The sequence below is a fragment of the Lissotriton helveticus genome, chromosome 3_1 (assembly GCF_964261635.1).
Source record: "Lissotriton helveticus chromosome 3_1, aLisHel1.1, whole genome shotgun sequence".
In the NCBI taxonomy this organism is placed as follows: domain Eukaryota; kingdom Metazoa; phylum Chordata; class Amphibia; order Caudata; family Salamandridae; genus Lissotriton; species Lissotriton helveticus.
The window spans coordinates 1,504,540,842-1,504,559,179 of NC_136061.1; the positions used below are offsets into that span (position 1 = coordinate 1,504,540,842).

Genomic DNA, 18,338 nt, shown 5'->3' on the forward strand with positions numbered 1-18,338 from the left:
AAACACAAAAGTGTTGAAAGGTATATCTAGACTGTCCTAACTTACTAAAGTTGTTAAGGTTTCTAACAAGCATTTACAATGCAATAGGTCTCGCAGCATTAAAGTTTGAGTTACTGGCATTGTTAATGACAATGCTTTGCATTAATTTTTTTTTATTTGCAATTGGTATATAAACATTGTTTGTGAATGGTTAGCTGTTGCTTATGCTAAGCAAAGTTGCCAGTAACATAGAGTGATTTTTTAATTTTTTTTATTTGCAATTGGTATATAAACATTGTGCAACCCGCCCACCTGGCTAACTAGCTCCCCATGTCAGATGGTTCTCTGGCACACCTGCAGCCAGGTCACCAGCAGACTGCAAAGAAGAAAGTGCAAGACAGGGAAAAGCAGTGTGCTGCAGGCCGCTCCGCCTGTGCACCCAGGCTCTGGAACAACATCCCAGTATCCACCAGGACTGACCCACCCCTAGTCCAATTTAGGAAACAGCTGAAGACGCACTTCTTTCCCCTCTTTAAGGAACTCTACTCTCAGAAGTCTCTCACACACACACACTCTACTACTCTGCTGCCTTGGAGTAGGCCCAGGGTATATAGATACCATATACATACATATATAGGTCCACACCTACCACACTGCCCCGCAGTGTTGCCTTCTCACATTGGCCACTGGCTTTAGCTTTCTCTGTCAGCATCCTGCACTGCCCACCACTGCCAGCCTCTCACCTGCCCCACCGCTGACTTCCCTGCTCCAGACCACACCTGTCCAGGCTGCCTAGTGTGGAAACATGGCGTCCTGCGGACTTGGGGTGATCTGGCAACGCCGGTAGCAGCACGCACAGCGTATGCCTACTCATTCATTCATTCATGCATTATGGGAAGGCAGGCCCGAGTCTCCAAGATAACCTAGAAGGACAGGTGTCACCTGAGCCTCAAGGTACTGCTAAGTCACCTTCTTCGAGATGACCGCCTCATTCCGTACCGCTGATTCCTAAAAGAAGCGCGCCCCAAAAACGTGTTCCTCAAGGCTGGCCTGGAACTCCAAAGAATTCGAAGGTCAAATAACCCTTTCGGTGGCCAAACTCCTTCCTCGCAGCTTGGCATGTTGGCATCTAGCTAGACAGAGGCGTAGTTGTTATTCGTGCAGCAGGTGTAGTAACACCGGATCCACGGGTTTAAGGAGCCCACTCCACCCATTACGTTCCTGTTTTATTATCATAGCGAGGGCGGAGACCCAATTTAATGCGCATGTCACCCTTGTTACGTCTCGGGAAGCTGGTGAGCCAAGCACCTTGGTATTTTCCAGATCTCTCGGTGCCCCCAGTATTTCAGTTGTGTGGGCTGTTAGAATGTGTGCAGGGCGTTGTTTGCTACGGCCTAGGGCGGGTGCTCGCGGGGCACAAAGCATGGTTTCGGTTTATAAAGGCGTACAGCAGTCGCGCTGCAGCTTTGCGATGCGCCTAACAAGCACAACCCTAAGTGAATGTTTAGCCAAGATTGCCCAATAGTGAAGTCCGTGTTGGTGGAATCGGTGCATAAAATTGCAGTTAAACCGAAGCAACTCAGCAAAATGCAATCTATTGCAAGCTCATAAACTGTGAAACGTTTGCCTTTTTAAACAAGAGCAAAGAAAATACACACAAAAAAAACTGAAGCCCCCGAAACACGCTTACCGGTGGTGCTGTGGTGCGCGTGACGAAAACTACCGTGGGGCGGGACTTCCGTTTCCTGCTGGAAGCTCACGCCCACTGTGTAGCTGGCTAGGAGAGGAGCAGTCAGGAGAGAGGGGTGTCTGTGTGCGCTCGTGTGTGTGTGCGCGCGCTCTTGTGTGTGTGCAGCGGGGGGTGGTGTCCCTGTATGTGTGCGCTCGTGTGTATGCATGCATGTATGTGCGCTAGTGTGTGTGTGTGCGTGTATGTCTCTGCGTGTGTGCCTGTGCGCGCGTCTCTGTGTGGGTGTGTGTGTGTGACTAGCCTGCCGGAATCGGAGAGCGTAGTTGTGCGCGTCACCCGCTCCGATCCCTCTCTTGACGATGCGCGCGGCCAGGTCTTGTCTCCTGGAAAGCGAAGCCAGTGACAATAGGTCTCTGGCGAGACCGCGCTTTCGCGCGGTTAACGCCACAAGACCTAAAAAGGCTGTGTTACTTAAAGAGAAGGGGTGGTGGAATAAAAATGCTGTAATTAAGGTGAGTGAAGAGCAAGCCAAAAACATTGCTGAAAGGTTCTTGCGAATCTTGCCTAAGGATGTATGTGAAAGGGATGATGACAGGTGGAAGGTGATAACAGACCCTTTATTAGGGCTACTGGTGGAGATTGTTCTTCTGCTGCCATAGTTGAGGTTTCAGTTCTGGCTGCTTCAGGGGTTGGAGATGTAGAGGTACCAACTCGTAGTGGAAGAGTGTTTTCTGCACCTGTAAGATTTACGGATTATGTCACCCATTGAGTTTCCAGTTTTTGTTTTCTTTTTCTTTTGTTAGCTATGGGGGGAGGGGGTGGTGTTGTATCTAAAGTATTCTGGTGTCATTTCAGAGTGTTCTTTCTCTTAATGGAACTCAGAATGTTATTAAGGAATGTGGTGTAGTTCTAAATTGAGAACTGAAGCAGTCACTTTATGGATTGTTAAGCAGGGAAGCTGTTGTGGCTCCTGTATCGGAACAAACCTATTGTTTTTTTTAACTACTCAGCTTTGGAGTTTTTCTTGTGTAGTCCCCAACACACTACAGTTCCATGCGCACTTCTGATTTCGGACACCCTCACCTCACGTCTAATGGAATTCAGATGCTGTTTCCAATAAACACTGAATTTCAGCCTCCTACCGGAGCACACTGGGCATAACCGTGTATGTATGTATGTGTGTTTAGGGAAGGGGTCTAAGTCTCCAAGCACACTCAGAGCTGCACTCAAACCCAACGTGCTCTCACACAGCAGTAATGGGGATAGAAATCTGGGTGTGAGAACCTTAAACGTCGTATTATGTGCTGAGCACTCACCCAACAGTCACACCCATTGCTCTCTCACCATAGGCGCTCCTACAGCAAAAGCATTTTCAGTCAGCCAACGCTTTCACAATATTAGAGCACCCTGGCACCCAACGCTCTTGCCACACAATTACTTTCCAACACTGCCACTTTCTCACAATCAACACTCTCAAAACAACTGCACTACATCACACCATACAATTCCACAATGTTACTCTCTCACACCAACCACTGTCATAACCACTTATAAACTCTCTGGCACGCACTTCTCTTGGGAACAAAGAGTTTGTTAAGTCTGATAACACTGATAAAAAGTGCACCTTCAGAAAAAAACTAATAGTATTACTATGAACTCAAAATCCATGTTCAGCAACAGTGTGCTGCTTCAAGCACAATTATTCATTGCACAGGGCTAGAATTGTAACCACTCTCAATGAAGCTTGCTGTCAAGTCCTGCTTGGAGTGTATATGGTTGCCAGTTTTTTCATCTTTCAGTCCAGTTATATGTGAAAGTTTGCCCAGTACCAAACCAAAGAACAGATTCCTATTTGACGTGCACTTCTGTCAGCGTTCAATTTAAACTTGTGCGACCTCAGATGTGTCTGTGAAATTGATCTTTTGCCTGAATGCTGGCCCTTTGATCTTGATTTTTTAGCAGAATTTTCCTTTTTGCCATGTGGTCACCATACTTTTAGTGTAAGGGACTACTATGGCAATGTGTACTTTTTGAGACAACAAAAAAGATAATATTGGTGCTAGCAGACATTTTTTGGTATCGGCGACGGCCCTGCAGCCCTACATCCAAAAAGGTTTTACAAAAACCATGACCAAAAACAAGCATTAATAAAGCAAAAATGTTGGTAGCTAATGCTAGGCCGAAGGAACTCTCCAATGGTTATTTTCTAATAAACTGCCTCTCTCTTCCTCTCCAAATATTCTAATCATCCGGCCACTCTAAACATATCACTGGTGGACTCTGGTCAACGACATCTACTGGCGCGGATTAAGCACATTTTACACCTGGCCGGTTGTAAAAACGCGCATCAGCCACCATGCTCATAAAGAGTTTATCGACTCTCTTCTGTGCTGGCCCCAGTATTGAATAGGCGGTCACAGAAACTCTGTGACCTAGTTACCGTTGCTGGGCTCCTTGGCAGGAGGCGACCGAGGCAGGGAGGGCACGCCAAAATAATTACGGACGAATAAATAAGCCGACAAACAGGTTGGCGCGTTAGAAAAATAATTAAACCGGCAGACCTGAATGGGCGAGGTAGGAATGTTCCTGAACTTCCTGGGCGTGGAGCTGCCGGTGTAACCCGCCCCGTCCCCTCTCGCTGCACCAGCTTTGGGTCCCTCCAGCACACCTGCCTTTCTGCTATCGCTGGCAAGACGCAACAGGGTGTCCTCACCTCATCGCTCCAGGTGTGCCCAGGGCAGGGTCCATATTCCTGACCCCATTCCCTGTCGAAACGACGCCACCCAAGAAGGCCGCCCAGGTAGAAGGAAATCTGGAAAACAACTGAAGAACACCCGACGAGCAGCGAGAGGCCCCAGCTCTGATCCACTTTATCCAAAAAGGGTATTTTGCTTGGCAGCTGCGCCATGGAAGCCGGGGACCTTATGACAACAAATGGTACCACCACGATCCTGGAGGAGGAGGAGGAGGGAACACCCAACCATAACCACGATGAGGCGGCGGATGACGAAATGCTAAACAGCCCCACGAAAGAGATAAGCGAATTGAAAATTGCCAACGGCTCTGGGCCTGGAGATGAGAACACAACCGGCCCATCCAGTTCAGAGGTGGGGGAGTTGCACGCCAACCACGCAAGCCCGGAGCCAAGTGACACAGCGACAAGACGCTACAGTTTGGAGCTCCTCGACTCCAAAGCGAGTCGCTTCAGCCCCGAGCAGGTTCGCTTCAGCCTCGAGGCCGGAGACGCCCGGCCCAGCCGCTTCAGCCCGGACCCCGCCGACAACCGGAGCAGCCGCTTCACCCTGGACACCAGGATGAGCCGATTCAGCCCCGACATGAACCGGGCGAGGCCCAGCCGCTTCGCCCCGGAGCAGACCGGCGACGCAGCCAAGAGCACGCCCGCCACGGAGGTGAAGAAAACCAACCGCTACAACGTGGAGTCGGGCGACTTCAAGGCGCAGTCCTCCTACACCCAGGAGCCCCCCAGCCCGCAGACGCCCACCCGCCCCGGCGGCGAGGCGGAGGACGGCGGCGGCCGGAACAACCGCCGCAGCTTCGAGCTGGGGGACGTGGTGGTCGAGGACGTCCTGTGCGACTCCTGCATCGAGGGCAAGAAGAAGGCCGTGCGCTCGTGCCTCGTCTGCCAGACGTCCTTCTGCGAGGTCCACCTCAAGCCCCATCTCGAGGGGGCCGCCTTCCGGGACCACAAGCTGCTCGACCCAATCAGGGACTTCGAGGCCCGGAAGTGCCAGATGCACAGCAAGACCATGGAGCTCTTCTGCCAGGCCGACCAGGTCTGCATCTGCTACCTGTGCATGTTCCAGGAGCACAAGAACCACAACACGGTCACTGTGGAGGCCGAGAAGTACGTCAAGGAGGTAAGAGCATGGAGCCGAGTCCACAGGGCGGTGGGCCTTGACTAAGTGAAGCCATACTTTGACTATTCATGTGACCCCATAGCTGTCAATTGGTTCTGTGCCAGGTGCCACACCTCCAATCAGGTTGGTTTCACCACTATAATTTTGCCCACTGGGACTTTGTTTTAAGCCAATACTTTCCTAATAAGTCGGGATGGGCAGAATTTCGCTCACACCTAACCCGTTCAAACATGCATAATGCACTTTAATCTCTATCTGTTGCTCTTAAAGTATTTGAATTGTCGAGAAGCGAGTGTAGAGACAATTGATAAGTTCACACTACCATGGCTTCAATGTGCCAGCCCACGCTTTACTTTTTAAAGAGCTTTGCAGCTTGTGGCTGAAGTCCAATCGGTTGCACTTAAGTGTGCTGAGACTACGGTGTGTAGAATACACCCTGTTTTAAGCTTCAGTTCCAGGACTATAACATGGTGCCCATATTGATGGGGAGCTCTTTGGAAAACTTAAACATGTCCCTTATGTTAAAAGGCCTGCATATTCTTAGGCTCGTTGGCAGGGGTGCTCGCTCTCTTCAGCTCCTGGCAATTTTGGACATAACCATGGTCCAAGGAATGCAGAGAGTTCTTGCTGTCCTGGTTGGGTTTCTCTATGAATCCTATAATGAGTGTGCTGCTTTCTGCCAGAAAGGCGTAATCCTGTATTCACAAGACAAATACAATTACAACCAGTAGCAAACAAATAAAAAAGGCACCAGACAACCTGAGATCTTATGTGCCAAAGTTCACAACTCAGTTCACTGAGTGTGCTGTGATTTGTTCTGTTATTTACATCTGGGCTGGGCTTGCGTGGTTCTTGCTAAGGATAAACTCCAAGTTCAGTTTACTATATTAGTTCAATGCCGGTTTGGTAACTCAATGTAAATGAGGACTACAACTCCCAGAATGAATCATTATGCTTGCCGATTCGGCCTATAATTAGGCGACTGCGGCTCGTCTGGTTTTTCATTCTGCAGCTCTGAGCATGTTGAGACACGTAGGCCTCGTCTAATAATGTGGCAAGCGAAACCACGAGCCCCAGAATGCTCTGCCCTGTTGGCTGAAAAGTCAGCATTTTCTGAACATACCTTATGAGATGGGGGTCCGGTCAGTTCACAGCTCTATATTAGGCTGGTGAATGCAACTTCTAGACTTCCACTGTCCTTTAACTGGTTTGCCATTCAGGAAGTGAGTGAACTTTAAAGCCCTGTGCCTGGTTCTCACAGCTCTTCTTCTCCAGGTGCCGTTAGCCCCTGAAAACTGCTTTCCATTGGTAAATCCCCAAGAGACAGCTGAGGTCTCCATCTCTTAGAAAGATGAGTCATCAAGATGACAATACCTAGATTTCGGACAACTAGGCGGGGTGGTGTTTTTTTTTCGGTGGCAGCTGCCCACCCACAGTGCCAGCTTTACCTCCAATGTTCCTTTTCGTAATCAATTGAAAACTTGGCTCGTCTCTCCTGTGATGGTTGGGTTCTAGTCTGTCTTCCGTGTAGTTTGCTCTCACCTGTGCTAGCGCTTTGACACCAATGGGTATAATGCGCTGTATAAATACTAAATAATTCAAATAGACGGGTAAATTGAAGAGCCTTGTGACATGCAGGCTTCTATTAACCTTACCGACCTGCCCCCCTCCACCAACCCCGCGAGTTTGAAAGATAAGTCAGTGTCATCAAAGGCAACATATTTAAGTTTAGTTACTTCTGCAATCAGTGTACTCTAGAAGTTACATTTAATGCAGGTTAACAGAACTATAGCTCAATGACTAGATCGTTTATGTGATGCACTGTACTAGAAAATGGAGACTCAGGTGATATCTGGTAACCTTTACTACAAGACCTAGGTGAAGCAGTGCATTTGCCCAGTAAAAGAGACAGACATTGCAAAATTAATAATATTAGTGTTACACAGTTTACCTGACGGGCTTATAAAACCCAACCACAATTGTCCTAACATTCATGTGTTCTGGCCTGAAGAAAATAGCTGCATACTTATGTTAGCGGCTGAGGGCCTACTGGTTACCGGTCCAGTGAGCCCAACCCCCATGCCCTAGGGAAAAAGTTTGAATTCTTTTGAAGTTTCCTCAGTTAATGAATATGTCGTTCATCCAGTCAAGTTATTTCCGCAGAAATTTGATATTTGTAGTCCTTTTTCTTCTCCGTTTTTTAATGCAGGACTACAAGCACTAGAGTGGAAAAAAATAACTTCTCAAATCTGCTCACACGTCGAATCAGGAAACGTGTGGCTTGCTCTGGAGCAAAATATTAGAGTAAACTGAGTGATTTGGCTAACAAGCCCCAGGGAAGATAGTTAATGTGGCAGCGGTCGAGTTCAGTGACATTTGCGGGTCAGTGGTTTCTTTCCCAGCAGGGATGGCCTATCCATTAACACGTTTGAGTTCTGTTTTCTTTTATTTAATTCTTGTGTAATTGAAACTACACGTCCCAGACAGTGGCTTAATGAAACCTCAGCCCCCCCCCCCCCCCCCAAAAAAAAAACCTGACACGCTGAGGGGCCCACCCCTGCTAGACTACCCCGGCACAGCGGGGTGTCCGTTACGCCCCTGGTTCCAGAATCCAAAGTGATTTAATTTAAAAAGCCAGCGTTGACTGAAGCTGTCACACATACCACGCTTATTAAAACATTTCATATGTTCGGTTAATATTATGAGATATCCATATCAAAGAGAGCGTGGAGTGGGAGGCGCTTTAATAACATGACCAGAGACCTCCATACCTGTCTGAACACAGCACCCACCAGGGCGTCTCCCCTCTTTCAGCATTCACTGAATGCCTGTGTCTGAAAAGCATTAAATCTGTGACTGTTGAACACACCCAGGGTTGCGGCCCGCCCGTCACACCGCCGCTTCTGCCTGCAGCCAGACTCTGCGATAAGATCAAAGCGGGCAGTGACGTCACCGCCAGCGCCCTCCCCCCTGGGAACCTCGGAGCAGGCAGCGCGCTGCATGTCTGAGCTTCGTAGCCTAGTGCTGTGCATGCAGGTGCTGCGCCTCGAGGCGTGTGGGGGAAGAGTCGGAGGGGCCTGGCCTGGTGGGGAGGGATCCGGGAAGCGTCCAAACTGCCGCACTAACAGAGAGGAGGCCTCTGGGGGATTCGAACGTGTGTCAACAAGGGTTAGTGCTTTAATATACGGGATTATTTTAACATATATCATAAACCAAGACTGAGATAGCGCTGTGGGTATCTACCTGTCTGCGAGACAGTTGAGACTGCATTGATGTCTCTGACGTAACCTCATCTAGAGCCCCCTTTACCTTTTTGAGACTGTGTGCCAGGGTGTCTACTTCAGAGTGAGTCAGAGTGTACCTGTTGGTGTATGACACACACCTAGTGAGTGAGACTGTGGAACATAGTGTTTGATTTTTTTTGTACAGTTTTATATAGCGCGAACTCGGCCGGAAGGTTTCAGAGCGCCTTACAGGAGCACCAGTTGCATTACAGACCGACATTTTCATTTTGTTATGCACGGGAGATCAAGTGTTTTTGCCAGAATCTCCGGATGTTTGAGCCTCCTGCCAGACTCGAACCTTGTTGAGTGTAAATGTACACCATTGAGTGAGACTGTGTCTAGGAGTTTGGCTCAGGCCGAATGATTCTTCGCCTAACTCTGTAGGCCAGAGTGGGTTTATTGATTTTTATTGTAGTTTTATACCGAACTCAACCCGGGTTCACGAGAAGAACAAGCATTGAAAATGCAATAGGTCTCGCAATAGAAGAGTTTGACATTTTTCGTTTTGCATATGGATGAGTGGCGTTGCGTGGGTGAGTGGCGTTGCGTGGGTGAGTGGCGTTGCGTGGGTGAGCGGCGTTGCGTGGCTGAGCGGCGTTGCGTGGCTGAGCGGCGTTGCGTGGGTGAGCGGCGTTGCGTGGGTGAGCGGCGTTGCGTGGGTGAGCGGCGTTGCGTGGGTGAGTGGCGTTGCGTGGCTGAGTGGCGTTGCGTGGCTGAGTGGCGTTGCGTGGCTGAGTGGCGTTGCGTGGCTGAGTGGCGTTGCGTGGCTGAGTGGCGTTGCGTGGCTGAGTGGCGTTGCGTGGGTGAGTGGCGTTGCGTGGGTGAGTGGCGTTGCGTGGGTGAGTGGCGTTGCGTGGGTGAGTGGCGTTGCGTGGGTGAGTGGCGTTGCGTGGGTGAGTGGCGTTGCGTGGGTGAGTGGCGTTGCGTGGGTGAGTGGCGTTGCATGTGTGAGTGGCGTTGCATGTGTGAGTGGCGTTGCATGTGTGAGTGGCGTTGCGTGTGTGAGTGGCGTTGCGTGTGTGAGTGGCGTTGCGTGTGTGTGTGGCGTTGCGTGTGTGTGTGGCGTTGCGTGTGTGTGTGGCGTTGCGTGTGTGTGTGGCGTTGCGTGGCTGAGTGGCGTTGCGTGGCTGAGTGGCGTTGCGTGGCTGAGTGGCGTTGCGTGGCTGAGTGGCGTTGCGTGGCTGAGTGGCGTTGCGTGGCTGAGTGGCGTTGCGTGGCTGAGTGGCGTTGCGTGGCTGAGTGGCGTTGCGTGGGTGAGTGGCGTTGCGTGGGTGAGTGGCGTTGCGTGGGTGAGTGGCGTTGCGTGGTTGAGTGGCGTTGCGTGGTTGAGTGGCGTTGCGTGGTTGAGTGGCGTTGCGTGGTTGAGTGGCGTTGCATGTGTGAGTGGCGTTGCATGTGTGAGTGGCGTTGCGTGTGTGAGTGGCGTTGCGTGTGTGTGTGGCGTTGCGTGTGTGTGTGGCGTTGCGTGTGTGTGTGGCGTTGCGTGTGTGAGTGGCGTTGCGTGTGTGAGTGGCGTTGCGTGTGTGAGTGGCGTTGCGTGTGTGAGTGGCGTTGCGTGGCTGAGTGGCGTTGCGTGGCTGAGTGGCGTTGCGTGGCTGAGTGGCGTTGCGTGGCTGAGTGGCGTTGCGTGGCTGAGTGGCGTTGCGTGTGTGAGTGGCGTTGCGTGTGTGAGTGGCGTTGCGTGTGTGAGTGGCGTTGCGTGTGTGAGTGGCGTTGCGTGTGTGAGTGGCGTTGCGTGTGTGAGTGGCGTTGCGTGTGTGAGTGGCGTTGCGTGTGTGAGTGGCGTTGCGTGTGTGAGTGGCGTTGCGTGTGTGAGTGGCGTTGCGTGTGTGAGTGGCGTTGCGTGTGTGAGTGGCGTTGCGTGTGTGAGTGGCGTTGCGTGGCTGAGTGGCGTTGCGTGGCTGAGTGGCGTTGCGTGGCTGAGTGGCGTTGCGTGGCTGAGTGGCGTTGCGTGGCTGAGTGGCGTTGCGTGGCTGAGTGGCGTTGCGTGGCTGAGTGGCGTTGCGTGGGTGAGTGGCGTTGCGTGGGTGAGTGGCGTTGCGTGGGTGAGTGGCGTTGCGTGGCTGAGTGGCGTTGCGTGGGTGAGTGGCGTTGCGTGGGTGAGTGGCGTTGCGTGGTTGAGTGGCGTTGCGTGTGTGAGTGGCGTTGCGTGTGTGAGTGGCGTTGCGTGGTTGAGTGGCGTTGCATGTGTGAGTGGCGTTGCATGTGTGTGTGGCGTTGCATGTGTGTGTGGCGTTGCGTGTGTGTGTGGCGTTGCGTGTGTGTGTGGCGTTGCGTGTGTGTGTGGCGTTGCGTGTGTGAGTGGCGTTGCGTGTGTGAGTGGCGTTGCGTGTGTGAGTGGCGTTGCGTGTGTGAGTGGCGTTGCGTGGGTGAGTGGCGTTGCGTGGGTGAGTGGCGTTGCGTGGGTGAGTGGCGTTGCGTGGGTGAGTGGCGTTGCGTGGGTGAGTGAATGGTTAGCTGTTGCTTATGCGACGTATAGCACTTAATACTAAAGTAGGCAGACCTTCTTAGCCTTTGTGAGAATAATAGCAAAATAAAAATAAAAACCAGATCAAGTCAAGGACGCAAACGGCACCATGCTATTGTTTATTTACTCAGATGATATGCATAAAAATGTAACTTGTGAGCACGTTTCTCTAACTCTCCAATAATCCCATTACAACACTTTGTACAAATGAGATTGGGACTCATCCTTCCGAAGTCGAGAAAAATGTGCAACGCTGTGTTGAAGTTAATTTTTTTAATTAACAAAATGCAAATAATGTGGAGAGATTTCAAGTGATTCAGGAATGGGCGCCCTTGTAAAGAGAAAGTACGGCCGGCCTGGGCAGTGATAGGGGAGGAGGGAGGAGAAATGCGAGTCACGGCAGCAGCAGCCTTTGATGTGCCTGCCGGCCGGCCGTGAATAATTAGGGGGTGAGAAATGCGCTCGGAGGGCTGCCTTTGATGTGGTAATGCGAGGCAGGCAGGCAGGCGGCTGGTGGCATTGTGCACGCGCTTTTTAGGGCTTGCGCAAGCGCAATGACCTAAAAAGCACATGCACTTGAAGGAATCGCCAGTGGAATCGCCAGTGGATAAACACTGGATAAGCCCCTATAGAGCTTCGCCAGCTATGCGCTGAAGCGCATCAGCAGGCGAGCCCTAAAAAGTGATTTACCCAGTTGAGTGTCTGACTCAATATCTATGACTGAGATTGTGTTTAAGGTGCGCTTCTCATGAGCAGTGAGGTGCACAGCGAAGCGTGAGGCAAACACCGAGGACCCGATAAAGGTAAACTTACATTTAAGTGTATTTACAACTTTTTGATATTCACAAAGGTACATGACTACTAGTAACTTTATTAGTATTAAAGTTGCGAGTTGTAACTTACCTTTGTGAATACCAAAAAGTAGTACACTTGCTCTTAAGTCTAAGTTTACCTTTGTGAATCGGGCCCCCAGTGCTTAAGACCGTGCCAATATGTCTGTCTCACTCCTAGCGAGTGAGACTGTCCATTACCGAATGAGTATACATTGAGTGATACCATACACTGTGCTGTGCTACACACACTCAGTGAGTGTGCCACAGCGCGAGGAAGAAAGTGCACCAGGTTGTCTAACTTACTACACATCAGCTGCGGTCCGTGCAGGTAATGGTGGTGGGGCAAGGTGGGGGGAATTTCGAGGGACGATGCGGAGGGAAAATTAAATAAATAATTAATTTTCCCTCTGCGTCATCCCTGGAAACCCCCTTCCCACCCCTCACCCCCAACGCGGCCCCACTGCTGTTACCTGCATGGACCGCTACTGCTCAGTAGTGAGACTACTCCAGAATGCATGGCTCGTGTAAGTAGTTCATTTAGCCCACATGTTTTCCATTGCATTCTGGTACATATAGTCTTGGAATTATATTGGATGAACAGTATTACAAGTCAGTGTAAAGCAACACGGCCTGGAACACCTACTTAACTACGGATATCGAAAATGTGGGTGGTCTAATGTATCTGACTCAAGCCCACGGATTGCGACAATAGTACAAGGCATAAGATACTCACCCAGTGAGTAAGACTGTTCTCCAAGGTGTGAGGGACCCAAAGAGCAAATCTATGTACCAGGTAGGATGACACCTCACTCCAGCTCATTATGGACACAATCTCCAGTTCTATAATCTCCGCCTCCCTGCACATCAATTTCAGATGTTGGTCTAATTAGTTCAATGAAGATCAAAGAAAGACTACAACACCCAGAAAGCAGTAGGTGATAACACAAAATTCCAGGACTAAAAACGGTGTCCGTAATGGCCTGGAGGGCAAGATTGTGATCCAAGGCAAGGGTTGCTGGCTAGTAGTGTGACCACCTCCCTCCAAGCCTATATGGACACTGATTCCAGCCCTGGACTTTTGTATGATAGTCTAATGAACTCTGGGTGTAGTAGTCTTGCTTTACTTACATTGAATTAATCATTCTAACACCTGAAACCAGCGATATGTAGGTGAAAAGTTCAGGACTGGAGATGGTCACCTTCCTGGCTAGCGACTCCAGATTCCTGTCTTAGGTTTCCTTTTAGCAAAACATTGTACTCTGGTCCTTTAGCTCTGTTGGCGCAGTTGAAGTAAACCAGGACTGCAAATCACATAATACAGTTAAGCCTGAAGTATTAGGTTTTCAAAGGAACACCCCAGGAGTAGCCACATGACTTTTCCCAACAGATGGAGCCATGCACTGTTCCTTTCAATGCTGCCGACTCACACACTCAAAACGTGAGATTCGCTAGCCAGAACTGAGGATTGAGCTGAACAGAGCAAAGTTACCAGCTTGCTCCGGGTCACCTGATACAAGATTCCAGATCTGGTCATTCCATGAATAAACAATTAAAATTGTTGCATCAATCGATGCAAACAAAGACTGCAATTCCCTAAATGATTTAGGGTATTACACGAAAGCCCAGGAGTGTGATGTTCCTGTGACTTGGTATCATCTGGGAATCCATACACCTCGAAGTCAAATTTCACTGTCTCAGGCTGGGAAGAATCCAGGGGACGCCTGACTCTACATGATCCTCTCTAAATCCTTGCACCAGAACTGGTGGGTATTGTCATTGTGTTCTCCAGATTCCCTTGAAGTGCTTTAGTGAAGTTGGCTTCGAGTAGTGCAAAACTTAAAACTTTGGCTGAGACTAAGTAGAAACCTTTCGCCTCTAGATTGATGTAACAAGACCCCCAGTTAGCTGTCTCCACGCGAGACTAGCCCACCCAGAACCTGTTTTGCTATTCACACTGGGACTTTTAGTCCTGTATGTCTCGCTACAAAATCAGAACTACAAGTCCCAAAATGTAAAATTAAAGCATGGACTGCTCGAGCTACTCATGCAGAGACCTAAAAATCTAGAGAGCCATGTGATAATTGGGGTGACTCCATACTGCTAATCTGTTTTCTCCTACAGGGAATTATGGGTGTTGAAGTCTTGTGTGATGTCAATTAAACTAATTGGCATTAAGTTCTATTAACATCTTTTGTAAAACAAAAAGCTTAAATTGGACGATTGAATCTCATCACCCCACATGAACCGCATCAGTGTGTGTGCTCCACGCAGTCGAGTGTCACAGGGTAACTTTATTTTATTCACGCCTATTTCAGTCACCAGCATCTCATCCAGTCCTGCTTCTTTTATTGTATTTAAAAAGCATTCATATAGTGCTTACTATCTCTGACGAGGCGTTGGAGCGCTCTACAGCGAGTAGCACACTACTACTAACCCAAAAATGAGTGGTTAGCCCAGTGGCTATTTGTTCTTTTTGGTTATTGGGTTCAATCTTATATCCTAGCTCAAAGATGAAACTACAAATGATTAAGGAATAAAATGCATACCCCAGACTGAACCATCTCGAAGCGCTACAAGAGAGTGAAATTAACAGGCAGGAGTAGGTGAGCTATTCACATCAGACACGGACCGTTTGAGAGCTTTGTCAGCTGGTCTTGGTTTCTAGGCAAACAGACATGGTAGCCTTGGACTTGTAGTTTGACTTCTACCATTGGCATGTGTGATTGCATTTTAAAGATTGCCGAGGCGTGGCAAGTCGAAAGTCCATGACTGTGTACAGGTGTATTGTATGATGACATCAGACAGCAAGGAACCTCTGCACTTTGGTACCTTGTATCGTTATCACAATGCAATGCCAGGTGTATGGGGCTCAAGTGCAGAGTTACCAGATAGCTCCAAGTCACTGGAACACACCAATACCCCACTCCCCCCAAGGACGATCGTGAATACGTAGGTTACGTGAGTCAAAATGGGACAAAACAGCCACTAGGAAGACATGGCACAGAATACAGGCTTTGTTTTCCAGGAGCCACTGTACTCCCACCAAGTGCCCCACACCCAGATCATATTGTTTGGGGTCAAGGATAGCATGTGTTCATGTATATTTTGTCCTTGGGAAAAGAAAGCCCAACCCCCTGTAGCACAAACCCTTTGGCTGCCAGTTTACAGTACCACATTATGGATCAAGGAAAGGCATTGTCTGCAGTTAAGTTAAAATTAATGTCCATATGCCAATGTTGTACAAACTTATATTTATGGTTCATTAATGAAAAGCCTTTAATATTTGGGTGAGCCCTCTAAGGAAATATTATAAGCTCGGACTGCACTACTGACAGTGGTTCCAGTATAAAAATGTGTACACACGTTTTCAAAGTTTAGCAATATGAGGCTATGTATAATGCTCCCAGAATGCTCTATGATTAGATGCAAATATTTGCAGAAGCCTGAAAGCAAGATTGACGATTCTTTTCTTTCAAAATAAAGTGTTCACAAAAAAATGCAACTAGGAAAAAAAACACTATGTAAACTACTGTAAATTTTTAGGTACTATTTGCTTGCAGCATTATTTAGCAAAAAGTGTTGATGCATGCTATTATTTCCCAAAAATATTCATAATGGAAAGTCAGTATAACAGGTTTCAATACGATTATGGGAAATAAAAATAAACAAGCATTGGCAAAGCCAGTAGGCCTGAAATCGGTGGTCAGCCTTTTGGTTTTGTCGATGCGTGTCTTGGTTTGGCATGGTTTTTGTAAAACCTTATTGGTGTGGGAGCTGCTGGACCCTCTCCGTTATAACAAATATTGGAAACAAGCAAAAAATATTTTTGGTTGAAAAAAGCACACTTTGCCTCAGCAATTCCTGCAACTGAAAAAGACTACTTGTGTGCCGATATGCTCCTTGTGAAAGAGCTAATGCTGTCACTCACAGTGAAGCCAGTCGATACATAAACAGCGAGAGAGATAGAGACAGAATTATAATAAACACAAAAGGTCTTGGTTAACACCAGACCTAATTAGGGGCCCAATTATTAAAGAAAGTCTCAAAGGTGCACCCATGGTATGTGTTCTTGCAGATTTACGTCTTTCATGAATTCACAAGAATTTACAAAAGCGTGCCAAGAAATAGTACTCCTAGAAAATATTTCTGAACTGCATTTTAGCACGAGCAAATATGCATGTGCAGATTTGCTCAAGGGAAAATCTGTTGAGCTTTTGCAAGTTCACTTTCCCTTCAACCACTTTTTGTCCCATTCCTGAAAGCAGTTTTACATCTGCCATTGTCTGGAGTAGATTTCCAACCTTTCTCAGTATGGAAAAAGATTAGAGAAGAGCTGGTGAAAACCCTTAAAATATGCAAGTTAGTAGGTTTGCACATACTCAAAAGGGCAATCCAACCCTGGAACTATTGCTTACAAATACTTTCAGCCCTAGTATGTAGGTCTGTGCAAAGGTGGCGAAATAAGGGAATTGCTAGTATTCAAACCCTACTATGGTATGAGCTCTGGCATAATCAGTGAGGCTATATCAGTGATCTTATATAATGAGATTGCTGCCGTAATGTGTTGCCACATTTCATGGTAGGAAAGGGACAAGTGAATTTTGTTAGGAGAATTAGATTTATGAAGCAGCCTCCCTCATGGACAGGTTGATATTTTATTAAATTCCACACCCCTGCTTTGGGGTTTGTGCTTTCTTTTAAGGGCCCAAAAATAAAACCCAGAACACAAAGTGCTGTTTGCTAAAACTCCACACTGCAGTCAAGAAGAGACAATGCTGGAGACTGAAAAGGGGCTGTTGTGTACAGCAAAGTTAAAGAAGAAAGCAAATATGGCACAGCTGCGAATTCGCAACATAGCATGGAGTGCGGCGGCTGGGCGGTTTTAGGCTGTTTTGTCAACCGGTAGCACTAAGAATTCTACGTCTTTTGAGCCTTTACTCGAATGGTTAAAATAAAACTACAAGTCCCAGCAAGCTAAGTGTGGATGGGCGAACAACCAGCACTGGTGGTCACCCTCAGTACATGAGGCCAGTTGACAGAAATTTATTGGATGAGAGAGTGCGAGTTGCTGTCAGCCCATGGAATCTTTGCTTTACATTGTAATTCTTTCTTCCCACACAAGGCCGAGCTGTCGGAGATCCAGGAACAGCTGCACCTGCAGATACTTGATGTTGGGGATGAAGAGGAAAAGTGGCAAAAAGAAAAGGATCGAATTAAGGTGAGCGTGGCTTCGTTTCTGTCTGTCTCTAGTGCTTGTCTCTGTTCACTTTCTTTCACAATCCTGCAAAAGCCAGACGCAGGGGATCTGGCAGTCCAAACCGAAGGGCCCAAGGCCACGCTTAACATTTCCAATCAATCCTGCTTTTTTTGGAGCCATTAGCACTTTGGCCTCAGAAATTTGACTTGTACCTTTTCTCCGAGAATACTTAGCGTGGGACGAAATGTTTCAGAACGCAAATCACATTGCTTAAAAAGCAGAGTTGGCTGAAAATATGACACATGACATGGTAAGACGGAGCAACAATAGACAAAGGGTGTCTAAACCTAAAAATCCAAAGAACAAATTGTGAAAATCTATTGAATCGGGGGGGGGGGGGGCAGTGAGGAGGGGGCAAGCTAAATCTTCGCACATTGTGTAAGTAGTCTGCGAAAAAGCGAAAAAGATGCTAAGTAGAGTATGCTACTGTTTCTCAGTCATAAACACATTACAACAAACTGTACCTATTAGTTGCAATTCGTGAATATTTAGGCAGCAAACTAAATTAAATACAGACTGGTGTCGATATGACTAGTGCACGTTTCTTTTCAAAGCGAGTTGTGCTTCTTAATGTCATAGTCTCTGCTCTACTCACCTACACATTAGTCAACCTCTCTGTATCCTGAAGCCAGGGTCTGTGCCCCGATACTACTAGCCTCGGCCTTACTTTATATGTTCATGCAGTTGTTTGTAATTAAGACTCCTACCACAATTGTAGTTTACAAAAATGTAGACTTATAAAAGTTGCAACAAAACAATAGTGTTTTATGTTTCGAAACTAAAATGCGGAGTTAAAAAAACGAAATTGACCTCCTATGACCCATGATCACAGTTTGAATCTTGCCACAGCTTGTGTCTTACTTTAGGCTAACTCAAAATATAACTATAATCCAATTCCTTATGCCATCCATTGAATTGCCCCTAAGCCTATTCCATTGCAGCAGCTGACC

The 18,338-nt window shown here is 48.0% G+C and overlaps 1 protein-coding gene across 2 annotated transcripts in view; it reads left to right on the plus strand.

Annotated features, from left to right (window-relative positions):
* The first annotated feature begins 4,125 nt into the window (after positions 1-4,125).
* The window catches only part of TRIM29 (tripartite motif containing 29), a 108,709-nt gene continuing 94,496 nt past the window's right edge, over positions 4,126-18,338 (plus strand). The window contains exons 1-2 of one of the 2 annotated variants that reach the window (XM_078682166.1): positions 4,126-5,547; positions 17,254-17,349. In XM_078682166.1, the coding sequence (XP_078538292.1) occupies positions 4,576-5,547; positions 17,254-17,349 (1,068 nt within the window). In that variant the 5' untranslated portion in view covers positions 4,126-4,575. The remainder of the gene's footprint in view (positions 5,548-17,253; positions 17,350-18,338) is intronic. The other variant, XM_078682165.1, reaches the window with a different exon arrangement.